Source organism: Herpailurus yagouaroundi, unplaced genomic scaffold (genome assembly GCF_014898765.1).
Source record: "Herpailurus yagouaroundi ecotype Mexico unplaced genomic scaffold, PumYag 246, whole genome shotgun sequence".
In the NCBI taxonomy this organism is placed as follows: domain Eukaryota; kingdom Metazoa; phylum Chordata; class Mammalia; order Carnivora; family Felidae; genus Herpailurus; species Herpailurus yagouaroundi.
The window spans coordinates 687,979-707,891 of NW_024412463.1; the positions used below are offsets into that span (position 1 = coordinate 687,979).

At 48.8% G+C, this 19,913-nt stretch overlaps 1 protein-coding gene across 1 annotated transcript in view; it reads right to left on the minus strand.

Moving 5' to 3' along the window:
- Positions 1 to 3,359: 3,359 nt before the first annotated feature.
- KCNB1 (potassium voltage-gated channel subfamily B member 1) overlaps positions 3,360 to 19,913 on the minus strand; it is a 99,662-nt gene continuing 83,108 nt past the window's right edge. Inside the window, exon 2 of the mRNA XM_040459979.1 lies at positions 3,360 to 14,056. Within this exon, the coding sequence (XP_040315913.1) occupies positions 12,050 to 14,056 (2,007 nt within the window). The 3' untranslated portion in view covers positions 3,360 to 12,049. The remainder of the gene's footprint in view (positions 14,057 to 19,913) is intronic.

Sequence of the window (19,913 nt, forward strand, 5' to 3'; positions counted from 1 at the left end):
CTATTCTGTGCTATTCTATTCTATTCTATTCTATTCTGTTCTATTCTGTTCTATTCTATCCTATTCCAGCCTATACTATTCCCTCATTTAAAAAGTACTAGTCATGGGGCACCTGGGTGGCTCAGTTGGTTATGTGTCCAACCCTTGATTTCGGTCCAGGTCATGATCTCACAGTTGGTGGGTTCGAGCCCTACATTGGGCTCTGCGCTGACCATGGGGAGCCTGCTTAGGATTCTCTCCCTCCTCTCTCTCTCTCTGTTCCTCCTCTGTTCTCTCTCTCTCTCAAAATAAATAAATAAACTTAAAAAAAAAGTACTAGTCATGACCCATGAAATAAATTTCAAAGTTCCCTAATACCAGGTTTGTAACGTGGGTCTGTGAACTTGCATGGGACAAAATTCTGTATCTTTATCTTCACTGACCTCTGGCTGAAATGCAACACTTCCTTCAGTTATGAATATGGGCAGCAAATCATAGTAGTATTAACAGTACTTGCGACATCGTCACTAATAGAAATCATAGATTTTTCTGTATTGCATTATGGCTGTTGCAGATGACTCAAAGCAGCATTTACGCTCTGCATGACCTCAATGTTTTGGCAATTACTAGACCCACTGCTAGATCTTGTTATTTGTTAATAAGGAAGCACATGTATTACTATATCACAGTGTTAAAATATTTCAATAGGCTTCTTTTGTAAACCCGTGTATTTTATTTCATGCATTTAAAATTATTTTTCTGAGAAGGTGACCATGGGGTTCATCAGACTGCATGGGGGGACAGGGCACACAAAGTTGAAGAGCCCCTGCATGAGTGGGCCCCAGCTCATGGTTTATGAAACACTGTCCTAAGCTGTAAGCGTCAGGGGAGCAGTGCCCTGGGGTGTCTAAGCCGTGTGTGGTCCCTGAGCCAGCACTGAAACCACATTAACAGCCAACGTTTGTGCAACGCGTGTGTGTCTATACAAGGTACTTAATGCAGATCATTCAGTTTAATCTTTACACCAACCTTATAAGGTGGGTGCTATTTTGTTGCCCCATTTCTCTCTTTACCCAATTTTATCTTTTCTTCTTTGCAGCCTCCCTCTCTAGGACCTGTTATTCTTTTCACATTTCTTGCAAGGCAGGTCTCCTGGCAACAAATTCCTTCAATTTTTGTCTAAGAAAGTCATTATTTCTCTTGCACGTTTGAAGGGTAATTTTGCAGGGTATAGAATTCTAGGTTGGTGGGTCCCCCTCCCCATCCCCCTGCTCCCACCCCCCCCCCCGCCAACACTTGAAATCTTCAATTCCACTCACTTCCTGTTGCATGGTTTCTGAGAAGTCAGATGTGATTCTTATCTTGGGTCCTTTATAGGGTGTGGTGTTTTTTCCTTTGGATTCTTTCAGGATTTTTTCTTATCTTTGATTTTTCTGTAGTTTGAAAATGACATGCCTACTGTAGTTATTTTGGGAAAGTAATGCTTCTTGGTGCTTCCTGGATCTGTGGTTCCGTGTCTGATTTTAACTTTTGGAAATTCTCAGTCATTATCATTTCAAATATTTCTTCTGTTTCCCTCTTTCTTTCTTCTCTTTCTGGTATTCCCATTATGCAGATGTTATTCCTTTGGTAACTGTCCCACAGTCCTTGGATCTTCTGTTTCTTTTAGTCTTTATCCTCTTTGATTTTTAGTTTTTGAATTTATGCTCTACTGAAGGGAGGGATTTATGATCTATTGGAGGGAAGTGACAATATAGTGTGTCAGAGATAGTGTTATGGAGAAACAACAAACGCATAAGGGGATAGAGGTGACAGGTGCACGTGTGTGTGCAGGGGGGGGAGGTTGCCATTATACCTAGGATTTTCAGATAAAGGGGATGCTGAGAAGGTGAACCTGAAGCTGGTGAGGGAATGAACCATGTGGCTAGCTTGGAAAAGATGTTCTAGGCAGAGGGGACAGCCAGTGCAAAGGCCTTGGGGTGGAAGTGTGCTTGGCGTATTCGAAAATTGAATGGTGGCCACTGTGTCTGAAGGGGAGTGAGGGAAGGGAAGAGTAATAAGCTAGGGGATCAAAGAGGATTGAGGAGTCTGGGAGGGAGGCTGGAAAGGGACAGCGTCACTGGGTGAGTCCACACTGGGCATGTCTGAGGAACAGTGAGGAGACCAGCGACAATGGAGCCCAGCACCCTCAGGGGACAGCAATGGGAAGTGAAATCAAAGAGACAGGTGGGACCAGGGGATGTAAGGCCTTGCAGATAGTGCCAAGGACTTTGGAGTTTATTCAAAATGTGATGAGAAGCCTTTGGAACATTTTGATGACAAAGTGACATGATCAGACTGACAGTTTGACAGGATCCCTCTGGCCACTGTGCTGAGAAGAGCCTGAAAGGGATCGAGGGTGGAACCGGAGAATGTGGTCTGGAGGCTGCTGTAATCATTAGGCAATAGACAATGACGGTGTGGCCCAGAGCTGTGGCAGTGCAGGGCTGAGGAGCACAGATTCCAAATCTATTTTGGAGGCAGAGCCCACAGGAACCGCTGACAGGCCATTCATTTTAGCACTGTTTGTTATCACAAAAGTTTGGAAGCAACCTTAATGGTCAGCTGTAGGAGACTAGCCATTACTGTGCATAATAGCACACAGCACAGGCTTCCCAGGAGAATGAGAAAGCTCTTTGTGCGTTAATACAGAAATACAGAATGATTTTCAAGATATATTAAATGACAAAAGCAATATGCAGAACAGTTTATGGTATGTTACTATTTGTGTGGGGCAAAAAAAGAAAAAAAAAGCAAAACACACAGATACACACGTGGTCCTTGGATGTTCTGTTTTGTTTTTGTTGTTGTTGCTGTTTTGTTTTTTTAGTCTTTATTCTCTCCGCTTTCCAGGTTTGGAATCTGTGTTCTCTCAGAGGGAGGGATTTATGTTCTATTGAAGCGAGTTAAACAATAAACAAAATACATAAATAAAATATAGTGTGTCAGAGGTGGTGTTATGGAGAACAATGAAGCAGAGAAGGGGACAGATTGTAAAAGGTGTGTGTGTGTGTGTGTGTGTGTGTGTGTGTGTGTGTGTGTCCCCAAGGCCCCATGAGACACTTTGATGAGAGAGTGGTAGTAAGGCCGAGAATACCCAGGTACAGCTGACACGAGAGCCAAATAACCAGAATTTGGACTTTGGTCCATGAACACAGCATGGGGTGGGTTACCGCTGCTTGCCTACTGGGGTGACAAGCCGGTTACATTTTCGTACCCTCTTTCAGGTGAAGGCAATCAGTGCTGCCCCCCCACCTCCCCCAATTCAGCTTCTTGTGCAGATCTTCACCTGCCCCCCATCTCCCTGTGCCCTCCAGAAAATAAAACAAACTCCACCAAGCTTGTTTTCTCCATACCTTTTTATTGAACTGTGCATACTTCATTAAAGGACCATTTGCTTAGAAATTCTTAAACATTTGGACATATTTTACAAGACAGGACAGCAGCTGGAGGTCACAATTTCATCCCATCACATGCATAAAAAGACACGGGTTTTTTTGTTGTTTGGTTTCTTTGTGTGTGTGTGTGTGTGTGTGTGTGTGTGTGTGTGTGTGTGTGTCTGAGCACGCACACACAATGCTCATTGTCACCTTTACAGGAAGGACTAGAGACATCAACTGACCAGAGATGAACAGGACCCACAAATGCGACCCCGAGAGAAGAGCGGCTAAGGACATTGGTCACTTATGGCTAATGTGATTGGCTTGGCCCCCATCATGGGTGGGGTAATCAGAATGGCTTTGCTGGCAGAAAAGCCTCAACCTCACACCATAGTTCCTGGGTGAGACAGAGGGTCTTAGCTAATGGAGTTGGGGCACATGCTACCAAGGGAGACACTGGGGCTCAGAAAATAGGAAAACCCGTTGGCTCTCAAAGTTGGAGGGCAGGCTGGCCCTCTTTTCCAGCTGGACTCCCATGGCTCAGGGATTGCAATCCAGTTTCCAGATGTCAGCTCCCAAATTCCTGCCCCAGCAAGTCCCAGACCAGGAGAAATCCCTTCTTTGTGAGCTAAACTAGAACATGAGGCTGAAAATGCAGGATAGGAGAGTAGGAAGGAGGCTGGGGCTGCCCCATGGGGCCCCTGGAAGTGTTGCTCTGAGAAGACCAGGGCCCTGGGGGCAGACAAGTGTCAAATTTGGACATCACCTTGGCCCCTAATTGAATCAAAGGCTAGATGGCATTGGTGGGGCTTACAGGTTTTAATGAGAGCCCCCTCTCCCCGCCCCGCCATTTCTCTTTCCTTCCCAGTTAGCAATACCTCAAGCTGGGTAAGAACTAATTAACTCCTGTATTCACCCACACATTCGCTCATTTGGAAGTCAATCATTTACACATTCATTCACTCAAAGGAACACGGGTTGGGCGACCACTATGTGCCAAGGGCATACACTGGGGGATAACCCTGAGTTCCTGGTGCAGAAAATGGTGTTTCCAGCTCTTGCCTTTGGATCAAAGCCAGGAGGTCTGGAGAGCAAAGAGACCAACTTGCCCCCAGCTCAGCAGCTGCTGATTTTCCTTTTCTCCATCCTTCAGACACCGGGAGCTTAGATGTCAAGCCTACCAAAGAGAGAGCCCGAAACCCTAGTGAAGCCTTAGGGGGCCACGATCCAAAGCCACAGAGAAGTCTGAATCTCTTGGGCATCTTCTCTTGTGCTTCCTTCCTTGTTGGCCAAACCTGGATTAGCTCGGGAGGCAAGAAGCGTGGGACGATCCACATATGATCCTCGAGAGCATCTTAATGGAACAGAATTGGGAGCCTCCTTCGTTTTCTAGAACCGTCATGCCTTTGGAGCCGTTAACGTGAGCTATTTCTGCAGGACAGGGCCTCAAAGGGGGATCTTGGGAACTGGGTTTTTGTTTCATTTTGTTTTGAAGGAAAGTAGCTGATCAGGCTATCCATGCAAACCTATTGTCCTGCCTCACTTCATAATAAAACCACCTATCACTGCCTGGACTGGGGGTCTTCCTGAGGAGGAAGGCCCACCTCCTCCAAACCCACCAGACACAGTTGTGTGTGTGGGGGGGGGGGGGCGGTACTTTAAAACTTCTTCTGTCAAATGGTCTCCTTGGAGAATGCAGTATCCAGACCCGCTTGGGAAGGGGCTAGAGATGTGGGCGACCGGGCAGCTGAAGCCTAGTTTTGCTGTAAAAATGGATTACATCTGCTTCTCTCTTTTGGTCCTTCTGAATTTACTTCATTGGGTGGGGATTTTCAAACATCTTAAATGGGATTTTCTGTTTTATTTGCCGGTTGGGGGGGGGGAGCCCTTTTGGAATGGTGCTGGCTAATGGATAAAAGATCATTGCATCTCTTGTACAGAAAGCCTCAGGCCCATGAGGGCACAGGGTCTGGGCAGAAGAGCAGCACCGTGACATGGTCAGCCAGAGAGGGACTGTTCCTTGGCTGGTCTGGGGAGGGCAGCATAAGCCTCATCCCAGCCAGTGTGGCTCCTGTTAGGGCACTGGGGACAGGTTGGGTCATTAAAATTACCCAAGATAGGAAGCACAGGGGAAGCAGGGTATCTTGCTGCCACTTCCTTCCCTGGCACCCCTGAAGAAAATTCCAAATCCTAGAATTTGAATTCCTGCTAACTGTAATCCCTGCTTTTGCCTCAAGGCTTTGAGCCTGTGCCTAGATGTCCAAACCACACACGCACGCACACACACACACGCACACACACACACACCCCAGAGAGAGAAGAATTGCCCTGGTTGTTCAGTCCACTTGCCATGCAAAGTGAGGGTCTCTCTGCAACATCCATTTTGTGCATGGTCTATAGCGTCTTTTCATCAGCTCATCCCCCAACACGGCACCGACTTCCGTGGTGAGGCAGCCCCACCTGCGGGAAGCACTTCCTTAACTTGAGCTGAAACTGACCACCTTGTTCCTCTCACTCAAGAGAGAGGCTTCACTCAGAGGCTCGCTCGCAGCCATCCTGCAGGCAGATGACGTCTTCTTCAGGAGAACTGCCCCCCTCCCTCCCCATCCTGGCCAGCCCTTAGAAGATCTTTTCGGGATCTCCGCAGAGAAGAACGGAGAGTTAGAATCGGAGGGAAGAAAAAGATGAGGGACTGCTGGATTCACCAGAGCCCCTTCCAAATCCATTTCGTCAGGTTGGCATTTGGGGAAGTCCAGGAGAAATTCCAGGTTAAGACAAAACCAGGGGCAGTGGAGGGAAGCCCAAATGACACAATCTCCCTCTAGATGAAAACAGCCACAGGCTAGACTGTTTGCTTATCTGGGCATCAAACCTAGCAAACTACTAGGAGACAATTTTGTTTTGTTCTTGTGCAAAAGTTTTTAAAAATCTCGTCTGTTTTATTTGGCTCTGGTCCAAACCAGATTACCAGGAACTTTTGGGGGTAGCAAAACTCCGATTAGGGTCATAGTCCAGAATAATACATTTGTCCTTCGATTGGTTTCCTCTTGGGGTTTATCCAAAGGGATGGTTCACTGCCATGGGGGTCCAGATTCGGCTCAAATCTCTGATCTGGCCAGAGGCCACAGTCCTGAAGCCAACAGTGAGGCAGGTGGGGGTATGAACACCTAAATGAATGGAAGCTGAAGATTATCTGGGTTTTCTTCAATTTCCTGTAGGAGTTGAAGAGTGGAGAATCACTTTCTGCTGAAGATCCTGCTTCCTGAGATGTCCTCTGCCCACCTGAGGCTGGAAGCTGTGTGGGGGGGGGGATTCATCAGGACACTCCAGAAACTCCCCGGGGCCTGGATAGGTGGGAACTGGAGAAACACCACTGCCCTTGCCACACGTCTCGGGTGCTAAGGGGAGGGCAGATGCGCTGGCAGGTTCTGGGGGACACGTCTTCTCCGGGTTCGGCTGCAGGCTTGTCTATTGCTTTTTGGTGAGGCTGTTGGAAATGGATTAAAATGAGGACCTGGTAACAAGTTCATGAGATCTGAGGCCCCAGCATGTTCTCCGAGGTTTGCAAGAACCTGAAAATGCTCCGGCCTTCGGTTCCAACTGATGTTACAAGGGAGCAGGGGTGTTGCAACAGGCCAGCTGAGAGGGGCTTAGGTGTATCCTGGACCCCGGCAGGAAGTTTGCTTGCAAGAGATTTTTGGTTCCAAGATCTCTGGGGATGAGAAAATTCAGTCTCTTCCAAGTGCCAGCAGGGTGGGGGAGAATGAGCTGAACCAGCCCACATTCTATCCGAATCTTGAGGGCCATTCACGGCCCTGCTTCTCCTGGTCTCACTCCTGCATCCAGGCCCAGGATTGTTAAGAACAGAAGAAACACACGGAACGAGGGAAGTAACAGTGTCCACAGACTCTAGGCCAAGTGTCAGGAAACGCCTGCGTGAGCAGGTCAGAACCCCAAGTCTTTCCCTATCCCCAGAAAGTCAGAATCAAAAGGAAGAAAAGAAAGCAAGCCCAAGGGGCAATGGGAGGAAATGAAAAAGACCAGAGAGTATCAGCTATGGTGATGACCCAACAATAAAACTCCTAAGACGTTATTCTAGATTACAAAAGTAGCCATGAGACGAAGCGGCCCTATTACAAATTGGCTAAAAACACCTATGTACCTATATACTTTTTATCTGAACAGAAAAAGAGGCTACTCTGAGACACATGGATATCCTACGACGTAAGCAGCAACAGAAAATGCAGAGGTAACTTTCTTATTTCTGGGCGTAGCCAGGCTGGTCTGGGTCCCCCTGGCTGAGCGAAAGCATTTGGATGCGGTCATGTATGTGGTGAGAAACGGGAAACTGTAACTCAGGGCTGGAGGCTCTCCACTGTCCGGTTGGGGGTGGCGGAGGTGACCTCTTCTTCCTCTCGCCACAGGAAGAGCCATTTCCCAAAAAGGATCATGCCCTCGAGGCGGTTTGCCTGGCTCTCCTCGGATTCCAAGTTACCTAACTGGAGGCTGAAGCCTGGGGTTATGTTACTTGGGGCTAGTTAGCAGAGAACTAAGAAGCGAGGGAGGGGGTGGGGGGGGGAGGAGGAGAGAGACGGGGAGAGAGAGAGAGAGAGAGAGACCTGGCTCCAGTGACCCTTGTCCGCGATGAAGTTTGAATTTCCCCTTGTCCATGGACTAGACACTCCAGCCATGACTTGGAGCAAGACAGAAACGTACGATAGTTACAAACATGAATACGTCACAGTTTTGCAGAAGAGAATACTGTTTCTTTTTCTCCTCAGAAAAGGGGATCTTATTAGGGGAGAGGGCAGGGCTGAAGCTAGTCACCAAGAGGCGGTGGAGGAGAGCTGGGAGTCAGTTTGGCCAAGTTTGTGGTCACCAGCACTTTGGGGGCGGGGGTGGGGGGGTGGGGTGGGGGTCAAGCCGGGTGAGTTGAAAGGAAGTGGTCTCCTCAGGATTTTGCCGTTCTCCGTCTTCTTCTTTCTTCTTGATCCCCAGTGCTTTTAGAGAAAGGGCTTTCACGGGAACAAATGTCCTCTCCTCTTCTTTCTTTCCCGATTAAGTGTGCTTAAGATAAAATTCCTAAAGAAGGCACTGAGAAATCTACTGCACCAAAGCCCTGTTTTTTTCTTTTTTTTTTTTTTACCCAAAGATAAAAAAAAAAAAAAAAAAAAAAGAAAAAACCAACTCCTCCAGAGCTGGCCCTCCTCCCTCTGCAGGTCGCAGACTCCCCTGTGTGATCGGGACACACAGCCGCCTGGTCCCTAGCCCTTACTGATAATGGCGGAAGTTGGAAGCCAAGTCCGGCTGGGTTCTCGGCGAATTTCACGGAGTTCGCCAAAGGGACCAGGCATCCACCCGCGCGAGCCCCTAGCTTGGTTTCTTTGGGTTGACTTGTTTTTTTCCCCCCCCCCCCCCGCCCCGTTTTTGTTGGTTCAGGAATGGGTGTGATATGGATCACCAAGGTAAAGTGGTATTTGCCTCCAGACCATGCCTTCCTCTCTTCCGTGAGGACCTGTCTGTCAAGGTCAGCTTCTCAGTGGAGACTCTTAGGTAGATTTCCCAGTGCATATACACAGGTACAGGTAGGGTGTACACGTATTAAAAATCGGGGTATGCTCCTTTTTGGCAGGTGGGGCCTGGGAAAACTTACAATACTCTATTTTGAATTGGGCACAGGGGAAAAGCTATATTCCCACAATACATACACAAGTAAAAGGAAAAAAAAAAAAAACCAAAACATAATGCAATACTTTCTAAGCATAGTATATGCTGAGTTTCAATTATTCTGTTTCTATAAGAACTCTATAGGACTCTGGCTAGTAAGCCTGAAAAGGTAGGTTCTTAATGATACTTCTGAATTCGTCCTTCAAAAGTGACTCCATAAAATGCTACTTTAAGGTCAGACAAACTACACAGGGAAGGAAGGGCCAGGTCCTGTGTGACCACACAAGGCAGAAAGGGCCTTTGGTTACAAGGAGAGTTGCACCAATTGGTTATTAGTTAAAAAAAAAGAAAAAGAAAGAAAAAAAAATCATATCCAATCTGTACACTTCTCATCGGCTTCAACCAACAAATGAAATGCCTTGATTTGAAGAAGGGGTGGTAAGTTCCTTCTCGCTGTATATGGCTATATTTAAACATGTTCACTTTCCTGATATGTAAAATAGACTATATTACTATTGTTACTAATTTTTACAGATAGCATCAGCTCTAAAAATATCGGAATCGGAAATCACAACTATTTACTTTTATCAAAAAGCATTTGTTTTCCCTGAATTTTCACGTTTGTGCTGATGGCCGACATAAATGGTCACGAAAACAAAGAAGAGGCAGGTGAGATGAGATGGGCCGGGGAGGACTGTCCGTCGGCCGCTCCTCAGTAGGCCCCCAGCCCCACGCTGTGTGCCCGGCAAAGCGCTTGGGGGCGTGGCTGCTTCCTCTCTCTCTGGTGCTACCAGCACAGGATGACCTCACACTTTCCCTGCCCCTTAAGTCCCTTTGCAGTGGCTGCGAGGATGCTCTGAAGATACCTCAGAGTGGCAAGATACTTCGGCATCGGCATCGTAGCCTTTGTTAACACAGCAAAGAACAGGACTGCACCCTCTTGGAAGGATCCACAGTCCCCAGAGACACTGAGAAGCAGTAGGAACCAGGTACATATTCAGCAGAGCACAGGTGTTTTTAAGGGCGGTGGGATGACTCCTGTGGACACCTGTGACAGGTGGTCCAACCGCATGCCATTGTGCAGAGGGCAGGCAGAATGACTCTGATTATTTGTGTACTGACAGGTGGCTCATGCCATCACACTCACAGGCAGACCAATGACACATTGTATGAGGAACAGGAGACCCACACCATGTTTGTTCCATCAGGAAGACGTGTGCCTGTCACCATGCTGTGGACCGGCAGATCTACACTACTGTACTTGGGACATCGTCCATCCACGTTGTATTTAGGGAACGACATCGGTCCGTTGTACTAAAGACAGGCAGATACGTCATCTTGACTGACAGATGGGCCAACAGCAGGGCATCATGCTAACCGGTGGCTCAACCCAATGTGTCTGAACTGAGGAACGGCCCACACCACCGTCCTTACTGGACCCAAAATCAGGCAGGCCAACGCCAGGTCGTCGAACTAGGACAGGGAGACCAACACCAAGAAATACACCGGAACCACTCACAACGCACACAAATACTTATTGCTTTTGTCTGTACTAGCTGCATTGATGGAGAGCTGAGTTTTAGTACAGACAGTGACACTGAAAACATACCAACAGCTGGTTGACGAGAAAGAGAACAGAGTAAACACCCAGTGCCCACCGCCTACTGTGTTCTTCCGAGATGTGCGTGTCTCCTGCACACGGGACTCTGTGAGAGGCCCCACTCCAGGGCTCACAGGAAGCTTCAGAGGGACGAGGAAGGAGCCCACAGACTTCAACATGGCGGACAGCAATACCCGCACAACATCACCCGCCGTGGCCCGACACAGGCATGTAGTTAACAGCCCAACTGTAGTCCCAAAAAGTGGCCCACGGGAAATAGGGCTTGTTTTAAAGTGCAAGATGTTGACACTGTCCCTGGTAGAACCTATTTTTGAAAAACATAAAGTGCTTTTTATTTTAACTTTTTTTTTTTTTTAAACTTGAATACCACAGGAAACAAAAAAGAATTTCTATCATAGTAGATGCTTCCCCTGCTGCCACAGGAAGTATTCAAAAGTCTGAACTGGGCATTTCAATTGGGGGTTTTTTTTTTTTCCCTTTTTTGAGGGAAAAAAAAAAAATCAGATTTTATTCTGTTCTTCGGTAACATACAGTCTCTTTGAATAAGCTATTTCTTTTGCATATTTGACTCTTGCATATCTTTTGAGTCTGCTAGTGATGTACAGAGAGGGTTTTTCTTATACAACCCTAAAGCAATGTTCACAGTTCACACTGTTGGCTGAGTGCCTGCCGTCTGAACCCTTCCCACGTTGCCGGGGGGCAGTTAGAATCGGGAACAAGTGGTGCAACTCACCCTGATGATATCTCAAAATAAAATCTCAGGTACTACGGAACACTGAAGTCGATGAAGACATCTGAGGAAGGGTTTTGCGCTGGGACCGTGGTTTATGGCGCAGAAATTTCCCCACGACACAAGCATCCTCTACAGCCTTCTGACAGTGGGATCCATCCAGGAGGCGATGGACAGGAGTTCCTAGAGGTGGCTGGGCAATGCCCAAAACGAAATTGGTCAACCCGGCCACTTGTTGTTGTCCAGCGTCCGTCTCCAGCCGAAGCCCAAGGGATGGAGATGTTGCCCCCTGAGGCTGCGATGGAGAGCCGTGACAGAAAAGTGGGGACTAGGTAGTCTTGGTGAGGTCTAGCATGTGGTAGTGGTGGCTATGAGTTCTGCCCATGTCATCTCCCAAAGAGGGCAGCAGAGTTGTTACAAGGAGACGCCATAGCCTGTGGCTTGGCCCACTTCATCCTGTTGTACCTGTCATGGCTCTCCAGGCCCTAGGGAGCCTCCTCTGGAGTCTCTCTTCTGCCTGGGGGCTCTGCAGAGCCTGTCTGTCTGAGTTCGTGCGGAAAAGCTCTGCGGCAGGTCAGCTGAACAGCACGCCTCTTAGGTCTTGCCACAAGTCTCTGCTGCAGGAAGGGTAGCTCAGAGGCTCTGATCCCGTGTGCTTCCGTGGGCTCCTCCCCCTGGCAACACGCGGACGTCGGGGGAGATGTGGTTCTCGAGTTTGCACTTTTCCTGACCACTGGGGCCTTTTCCAGTCAATGCTTCTGTCGAGTAAATACAGTTCTGCCTTAAGAACTTAGGGGAGGTGGGTAAGGGGGAGCTTTCAAAGTGGTTCTTCTCTGATCTTGTCCCGACGCTGAACTTGGGACTGGTGCTCACATGCACGCTCTTGGGAGGGCTGGAATCTACACTGTAGAGAACCTGCCCCTCATCGTCTGTGTCCGCATCAATGTACTGGTGGATACCTGCTTCGAAGTTGAATGCTATTGCTGTGTGTTTCTCAGGCGACCGGGGGGGTGTCCTAGCACTTGCTGTGGTATAGATGGAGGACTCTGGGCTCAGTACAGGCCTGTCCAAGAGTGTGGCACACTCTAGCCCAGCGACAGCAGCTGCACCCCCCCGGTTCCTAAGAGGGTCATGGTACATCCCCAGAACGGGGACTAGTGGACTGGGGTCACCCTCCATGAAGTTGACTTTAAGTGCTCGTAGCTTCAGGGGGTTATTCGTCTTCATAGAACTCTTGGGGCTCTCAATGAAGAAAGAAGAGGATTGGCTGGCATCAGGGGTGGGGTTGGCCTCCACAAATCTCCCACCACTGGCACCCAGAGCTCCCCGCCAGCCCACCTCTGGGGCCATGCTACCCCCAGTCTTGCTGGGGAGTGAGGCCAAAGGGCTGTGGGAGAATCTGGTGGCTTCGGGGAAGTCTGTGGCACAGCTAATGAAGCTATCGATGCTCGACATGCTTCGCATGTCGATGACCCCTTCTGTACGAGTGGGCAGAGGCGCTACAGGGCTGGGGATACTCTCCATTTCAAGTTCTTCCTTTGGTTTGCTCTGTGTTGCTGACTCCTTGGTATTGAGGATGGGTTGAGATTGGGTCTTGGCCATCTTATTGTACATGTCTTCCAGCTGCTGGACGTTCAGGTGCTGAGGACTGGAAGATGATCTGGCCTTCTCAGGGGATCCCTGCTCCTTGGTTTCAAAGGACTTACTTGAGCTAGTTTCAGATAGTGTCCTCTTTGTCCATTTCCATTTGTTGGGAGACAAGTGATTATCTTGTACTTTGTCCTTCTTACTCATATTTTCTCCATTTTTCTCTACCACAATGTCCATCATCTCGATGCTCCGGGCGAAAGCATCTTTCATGTTCATGGAGACAATGCTGCCATTCCTCTTGGCTCTCTCCAGAGCCTCTCTCCGCTTGATTGCTTTCTCCTGCCTCTTCTGCTCCTTGTAGAACTCAGAGAAGTTATTGACAATGATCGGGATGGGAAGAGCAATCACCAGGACACCTGCAATGCAGCAGAGTCCTCCGACAATCTTCCCCAGGAGCGTCTTGGGGTAGATGTCTCCATACCCAACCGTCGTCATGGTGATGGTGGCCCACCAGAAAGAGGCCGGGATGCTTTTGAACTTGGTGTCATCCTCGTCCTTCTCGGCAAAGAAGACAAGGCTGGAGAAGATCATGATGCCCATGGCGAGGAAAAGGATGAGCAAGCCCAGCTCATTGTAGCTCCTTCGCAGGGTGAAGCCCAAGGACTGGAGGCCGGTGGAGTGGCGTGCGAGCTTGAGGATGCGGAGGATACGCATGATGCGGAAGATCTGGACCACGCGGCGGACATTCTGGAACTGCAGCACACTCTTGTTGGATTCGGTGAGGAAGATGGTGACATAGTAGGGCAAGATGGCCAACAAGTCAATGGCGTTGAGTGGGCCCTTGAAGAACTTCCACTTCTTGGGTGAGGAGAGGAACCGCAGCAGGTACTCCATGGTGAACCACGCGATGCACACGGCCTCCACGTGAGCCAGCTGGGGGTTGTCTGTGGTCTGGCCGAACTCGTCAAGGCTCTGCAGCTCGGGCAGCGTGTTGAGCGACAGGGCAATGGTGGAGAGGACAATGAACATGATGGAAATGATGGCAAGGATCTGCAAGGAGAAGAGAGCGGGGATTTAGTTACCGACCTCCAGTAGGATGATCATCCTAACACCCTGACTCTGCGGGGTGCTCCTCAACAGTTCAAGGGCACTGTCACATCTCACTTGTCACTTAATGACTGGTTGTTTGAGCTAAAAAGATCATTCATTCAAATCCATTTTTGTTTTTCTGAATCCATTCAAAACCAAAGCCCGGAGACCGCAATGATTTCAAGCTAACTGTTCTAGCCCGAGGGGTCAGCAGTGAGGACACAGCAGGTTTGAAAGACAGCGTGAGGAGCAACAATTTAAGAGCTTGGACTCTGGTGTCAGGTTGTTTGGGGTTTAAATCCCAGCTCTGCCACTTCCGTACCTGGAGCCAGGTGTTTATCCTAAGCCTCAGTTTCTTCATCTGCAAAATGGGAGGGCCAATACAGTGTCTATTTCAGAGAGCTGCTATGAAAAGTCAAGGAGTTAACGTGTGCAAAGTGCTTAGGACAGCTTCCAGCAGCACACGGGGAGTGTCTGATAAACACCCGCTATCTTCTTGGGGGCGACCTCTCAGCCCTCAGCCCACAACATGCCGTCAGCCGAGACCACCCAGGCTCTGCGTGGCTCAGCTGGCCTTTGTTTCCTGCCCCGTCCCCAAGTGTCCTGTTATATCCCGTGAGCAAATGCCATTGCTGCTTGCACGTGGGAGTTTTCCGTCCTTTGCAATCAGTCCTCACGCACAACACAGGGTGGTCAAGCCTACTTCGACCCCTCTCTTTGGGTCTCTCCTGCCACAGGTTCCCAAACGTCACACTTCTCTGGCCACACGCCATTTTTGGCCGATCCCGCATGTCTGTGCCATCTTTAAAAACCCAGCCCACGTGACCCCTCTCTGTAGAGGTCATTCCTGGTGGGACTGGCCGCTCCGTCCTTCGGGGTCCCTCACCACTTCGCCTTCCCTTGAGTGCTTTTACAACACATCCCATTACAGAGGCATGTGTGTTCATCACTGCCCAGAATCCGTGAGCTTCCGGGGGGACGAGGGATGGGTTCAGAGCTTTGTCTCTGCACCCCTCGCACTCCTAGCACCTAGCCCAGGGCAGGGGCTAGTCCAAGTTCACAGAGTGACAAGCGGAAGGAACAGGACCAGAATTCAGTTGTCAATCTGGCTACTATTTATTGATCATGTACAACATGTGAAGCACTTTGCTAGGCACCGGGGGCACCATTAGCAGCAAGAAAGCTCTTTCTCCACCAGCCCAGATGCCGAAAGGATGTGTTATGCATTTCTCCAACCTCAGGTGCTCTATCAACTTCCTGGTTTTTTGTTTTTTGTTTGTTTGTTTGTTTTTGCTGTACTCATGTTCAACGTATTCTGTGTCTTTTATTTTTTATTTATTTTTAATGTTTTTTTTTTTTAATCTTTGAGAGAGAGAGAGAGAGAGTATGAGCATGGGACGGGCAGAAAGAGGAGACAGAGGATCCAAAGCAGGCTGTATGCTGACAGCAGAGAACCCCATGCGGGGCACGAACTCATGAACTGTGAGATCATGACCTGAGCCGAAGTCAGACACTTAACTGACCGAGCCACGCCAGGTGTCCCCCCCAAGTACCCTGTGTCTTTTAAACAAAAGCTTTTGAGTGTTAATACCTTGATTTGCATTCACCGGAAAAGTAAAATTCTGTAATCACTTTATAAAAAGAAATATCCGATACACAAAAGTAGGTCAAGTTTATATATATTTCCGAACCATAATCAAAAGAACACCCACGAACCCACCACCCAGGCGAAGAAACAGGGTACACAACAGAAATGGTGACACTTCTCACAGGTCCCCAGAAATTTTTCTCCTCCTTTGTCTTTTCTGTAGAGTTTTTTTTAATTTTTTTTTTTTAACTTTTATTTATTTTTGAGACAGAGACACAGCATGAACAGGGGAGGAGCAGAGAGAGAGGGAGACACAGAATCGGAAACAGGCTCCAGGCTCTGAGCCATCAGCCCAGAGCCTGATGCGGGGCTCGAACTCACGGACCGCGAGATCGTGACCTGGCTGAAGTCGGACGCTTAACCGACTGCGCCACCCAGGCGCCCCCCTTTTTTTTTTTTTTTTTAAGAGAGAGAGAGAACTCAAGCAGGGGAGGAGCAGAGGGAGAGGTAGAAAGAGAATTCCAAGCAGGCTCCACAGTGACAGTGCAGAACCGATGTGGGCTCAAACCCACGAACCGTGAGATCATAACCTGAGCCGAAACCAAGAGTCGGATGCTTCAGCGACCAAGCCATGCAGGTGCCCCATCTGTAGTGTTTAATGCAGAGGTAGATGGCCCTCACAAATTGGTACTGTGTCTTGCTCAGGACTGACGTCCTACTGTATGTGTCCTTTTGCTGCCTGTACTCTTTACTCAGTAGTAAAACAACAACAACAACAACAACAACAACAACAACAACAACAACAACAAACACGGCTCACCTTCTCTGTTCTATTTTAGTCTCGTCCTGAGAAATGACATTTGCAAAGATGCTGAGTTTGGGTACCAGGAAAAGGGATGTTAAACATTCATTAACACAAATATGTGCTTATTGGAATAAAGCATTTGGGCAGCATACTTTGGCAACTCCTGCACTGAGTTAGGAGCATGGGTCCTAGAGGTAGAACCCAGCTGGGTGGCCTTGGCATTGAAACTTTGCCTGCCTCAGTTTTCAAATGTGTAAAATGGGGATATTCTAGTCATTCATGACTGGGGATGATTTTGACCCCCCTCCCAGGGGATATTTGGCAAACTGCACAGAAATTTTTGGTTGTCTCAACTTGGGGGAGGAAGATGCTACTACTGAACATCCTACTTCGCACAGGACAGCCTCACAATGAAGAATTACCTGGCTCGAAATGTCGATAGTACCACGGTTGAGAAACCCTGGGGAATACTGGTAGCCAGCCCCTTATAAATTGTAGACTGGGGGACAAGGAGATTATGCACGTAGAGTTACCAGCACAGGTGGGCCTGACTTTGTGGGGGCGGCCAGCCAGGGTCTTGGGCTGAGCCCGGCAGGCTGCGGTTCTAGGCGCTGACCCCCCCCCAGCCAGGAGGGAGCCTGCAGGAAAGGAGCTGATTCCCGATTCCTGGGGAGCCTGTTCCTTTAACAGCTGGGAGGTCCCATTTCCCCCAGAGGCTGGCAAGGGAAGCCCGAGCCAGTTTCTAACCCCTAGACAACTCCAGGGAAGGCCCACATAATTGCTGTTCTGCTGACAGACGCATGAATTATGCACCTGGCATATTATGTACAGTCCTTAGGGCTTGTTATTTTAAGGCGGACACCACCTTTGTACCTGAGGATGCGCCCTCCCCGTCCCTCCTCTCAGCCTCAGGATGCCTAGAAAAGAAGAAAAGGGGGTGGAGGCCTCACTGGGTCCTGGGGGAGGGCTGCCTGCTGCTCAGGGCTGTGTTGGGAAGGTCAGAGCACCTCAAGCCTCCTTCTCCGAAGGCAGCATGCAGGGTCTTTCTCTGCACCCTCTCCTGGCCCTGCTCACAAGATAGTTTTCTTTCCTGAACCCACTGAAGCCTTTAGAGTCAGGGCCACACTTCCCCAGCCAGGAAGTGGCTGGGGACCTTCCAAATGGGTGTTGAACCTTCTGTGCCTCAGTTTCCTTATCTGTAAGACTGAGGGGTGGGGGAGGAGGTGTCCAGGGCAAGGCTGCAATGAGAATTCAGCGAATTCTCAGCTTTTGTTGCTATTATCCCCAGCCTTACACTTATTTATGAGCTGGTTGGACAAATCATTTCCCCTCTCGGAACCTCCATTTCCTTGTGTCTAGAATCGAGATGGAAGCAATTGAGCACTTACCACATAACAGCCACTTAATACACATTATGTTACTAAGTTATTATCTGGGTAGTTTATCATCGCCCCCACCCCCAGCCCCTGGACTGGTTGCTTAGGTCTGTGGACCCCAGTGCCTGGCTAAGGCAGCAGACATCCTACAAGCTTGGGCTCTGTTCTCAAACCCAGACAGTTTTGACCCAGTCTCCGGATGGACCCCAGGGATGGGGGGACCGGCCAACACCCAGAGCCCTCCCAGGTTTTGCTCAAAACTCTGTCTGGGCCTCTGCATCTCCAGCCCTGTTTGCCTGGGATCTGAGCCCAATCAGGTTTGGGCAGGACTCCAGGAACCCGGGGAGCAAAGGCAAAAGCTGGGACAAGGGACTTGGAGGCAGTCCTCAAATTCCCTCCCTGTGAGGAGATTCTGGATCCTGGAACCCACCTGTCTGCACCAAAACGGGGGAGGAGGCTTGGGCTCTCTCGGGGGAGTCCTCAGGGTGGGACCCGGGGGGTGCTGGAGCCAAGCCCTCCTCCTAATTGTCGGCTCTGGTGGCTGATCACGGGGATGCCCACCTTTGGCTCAGCAGCTATAAATACAAACTGTTTATCATTTCCTGCACACATTCCCCTGCTCTTCCAGGAATGTGAACAAGGCACAGAATATCTGTGCATAAAAGGGCACAGGCTCCTGTCTGGAAAGATGGGGAGACTCAAGCAGAGAGGGAAGGGACCCTTTCATGGTCACACAGCCCACTGGGGTCAAATCCGTACAGTGACCAGAGGCTCTGCAAGCTGAGAGCTGTTCAGGGCTTGGAAGCTGCCCCACCCTTTTTAAAAAAACAAATGTCATAAATAATTCTTCTAATTTTAACTCCAATATAGCTAACATACAACAGTTCTCTTAGTTTCAGTGTACAATACAGTGATTCAACGATTCGATACATTAATACATTACAAGGTGCTCATTGTGGTAAGCGCACTCTTATGCGGAAACTTCTTCATGCACAAGCATGTTCATAGCAACATTATCCGTAAATTAAAAAGTGGAGTGAACCCAATGCCCATCACCCGATGACTGGATAAGCCGTGGTCTATCCACACAGTGGAATAGTATTTATCCAGAAAAAGGGACGAGGTGCTGACACCTGCTACAAGGCAGATGAACCTTGACAACATGATGCTAAGTGAAAGAAGCTAGACACAAAAGGCCACATACTGATTGGTTCCATTTAAATAAATTATCCAGGGGCACCTGGGTGGCTCAGTTGGTTAAGCGTCTGACTTCGGCTCAGGTCATGATCTCACAGTCCATGAGTTCGGGCCCCGCGTCAGGCTCTGTGCTGACAGCTCGGAGACTGGAGCCTGCTTCGGACTCTGTGTCTCCCTCTCTCTGCCTCTCCCCTCCTCATGCTCTCTCTCTCAGAAATAAACATTAAAAACAATTTAAATAAAGTGTCCAGAGAAGGCAAATCTATAGGGATACAAAGCAAATTAGTGGCTGCCAGGGTGGGACTATGGATTAACCGTTGTCAATGGGCATGAGGGATCTCACTGGGTGATAAAAGTGCTCTAACACTGAGGTAAGGGCGATGGCTGCACAACTTGGCAAATTCACTAAAAAAAAAAAAAAAGAAATCACTGAGCTGCACACCAGAAGGGGGGGAATTGTATGATATGTAAAATAAGCCTTGGTAAAGTTATAAAATTTTTGCTTTCCATAAGGAGTATCCCATTGCCTTTTTTATTTTAAAAAATTTTTTACATTTATTTATTTTTGAGAGACAGAGCACAAGTGGGGGAGGGGCAGAGAGAGAGAGAGAGGGAGACACAGAATCTGAAGCAGGTTCCAGGCTCTGAGCTGACAGCACACAGCCCGATGTGGGGCTCGAACTCACAAACCGTGAGATCATGACCCGAGCCGAAGTTGGACGCTTAACCAACTGAGCCACCCGGGCACCCCTGTTTTTGTTTTTGTTTTTTTTTAAAGTAGGCTTCACATCCAGTGTGGAGCCCAATGTGGGGCTCGAACTCATGACCCTGAGATCAAGACCTGAGCTAAGA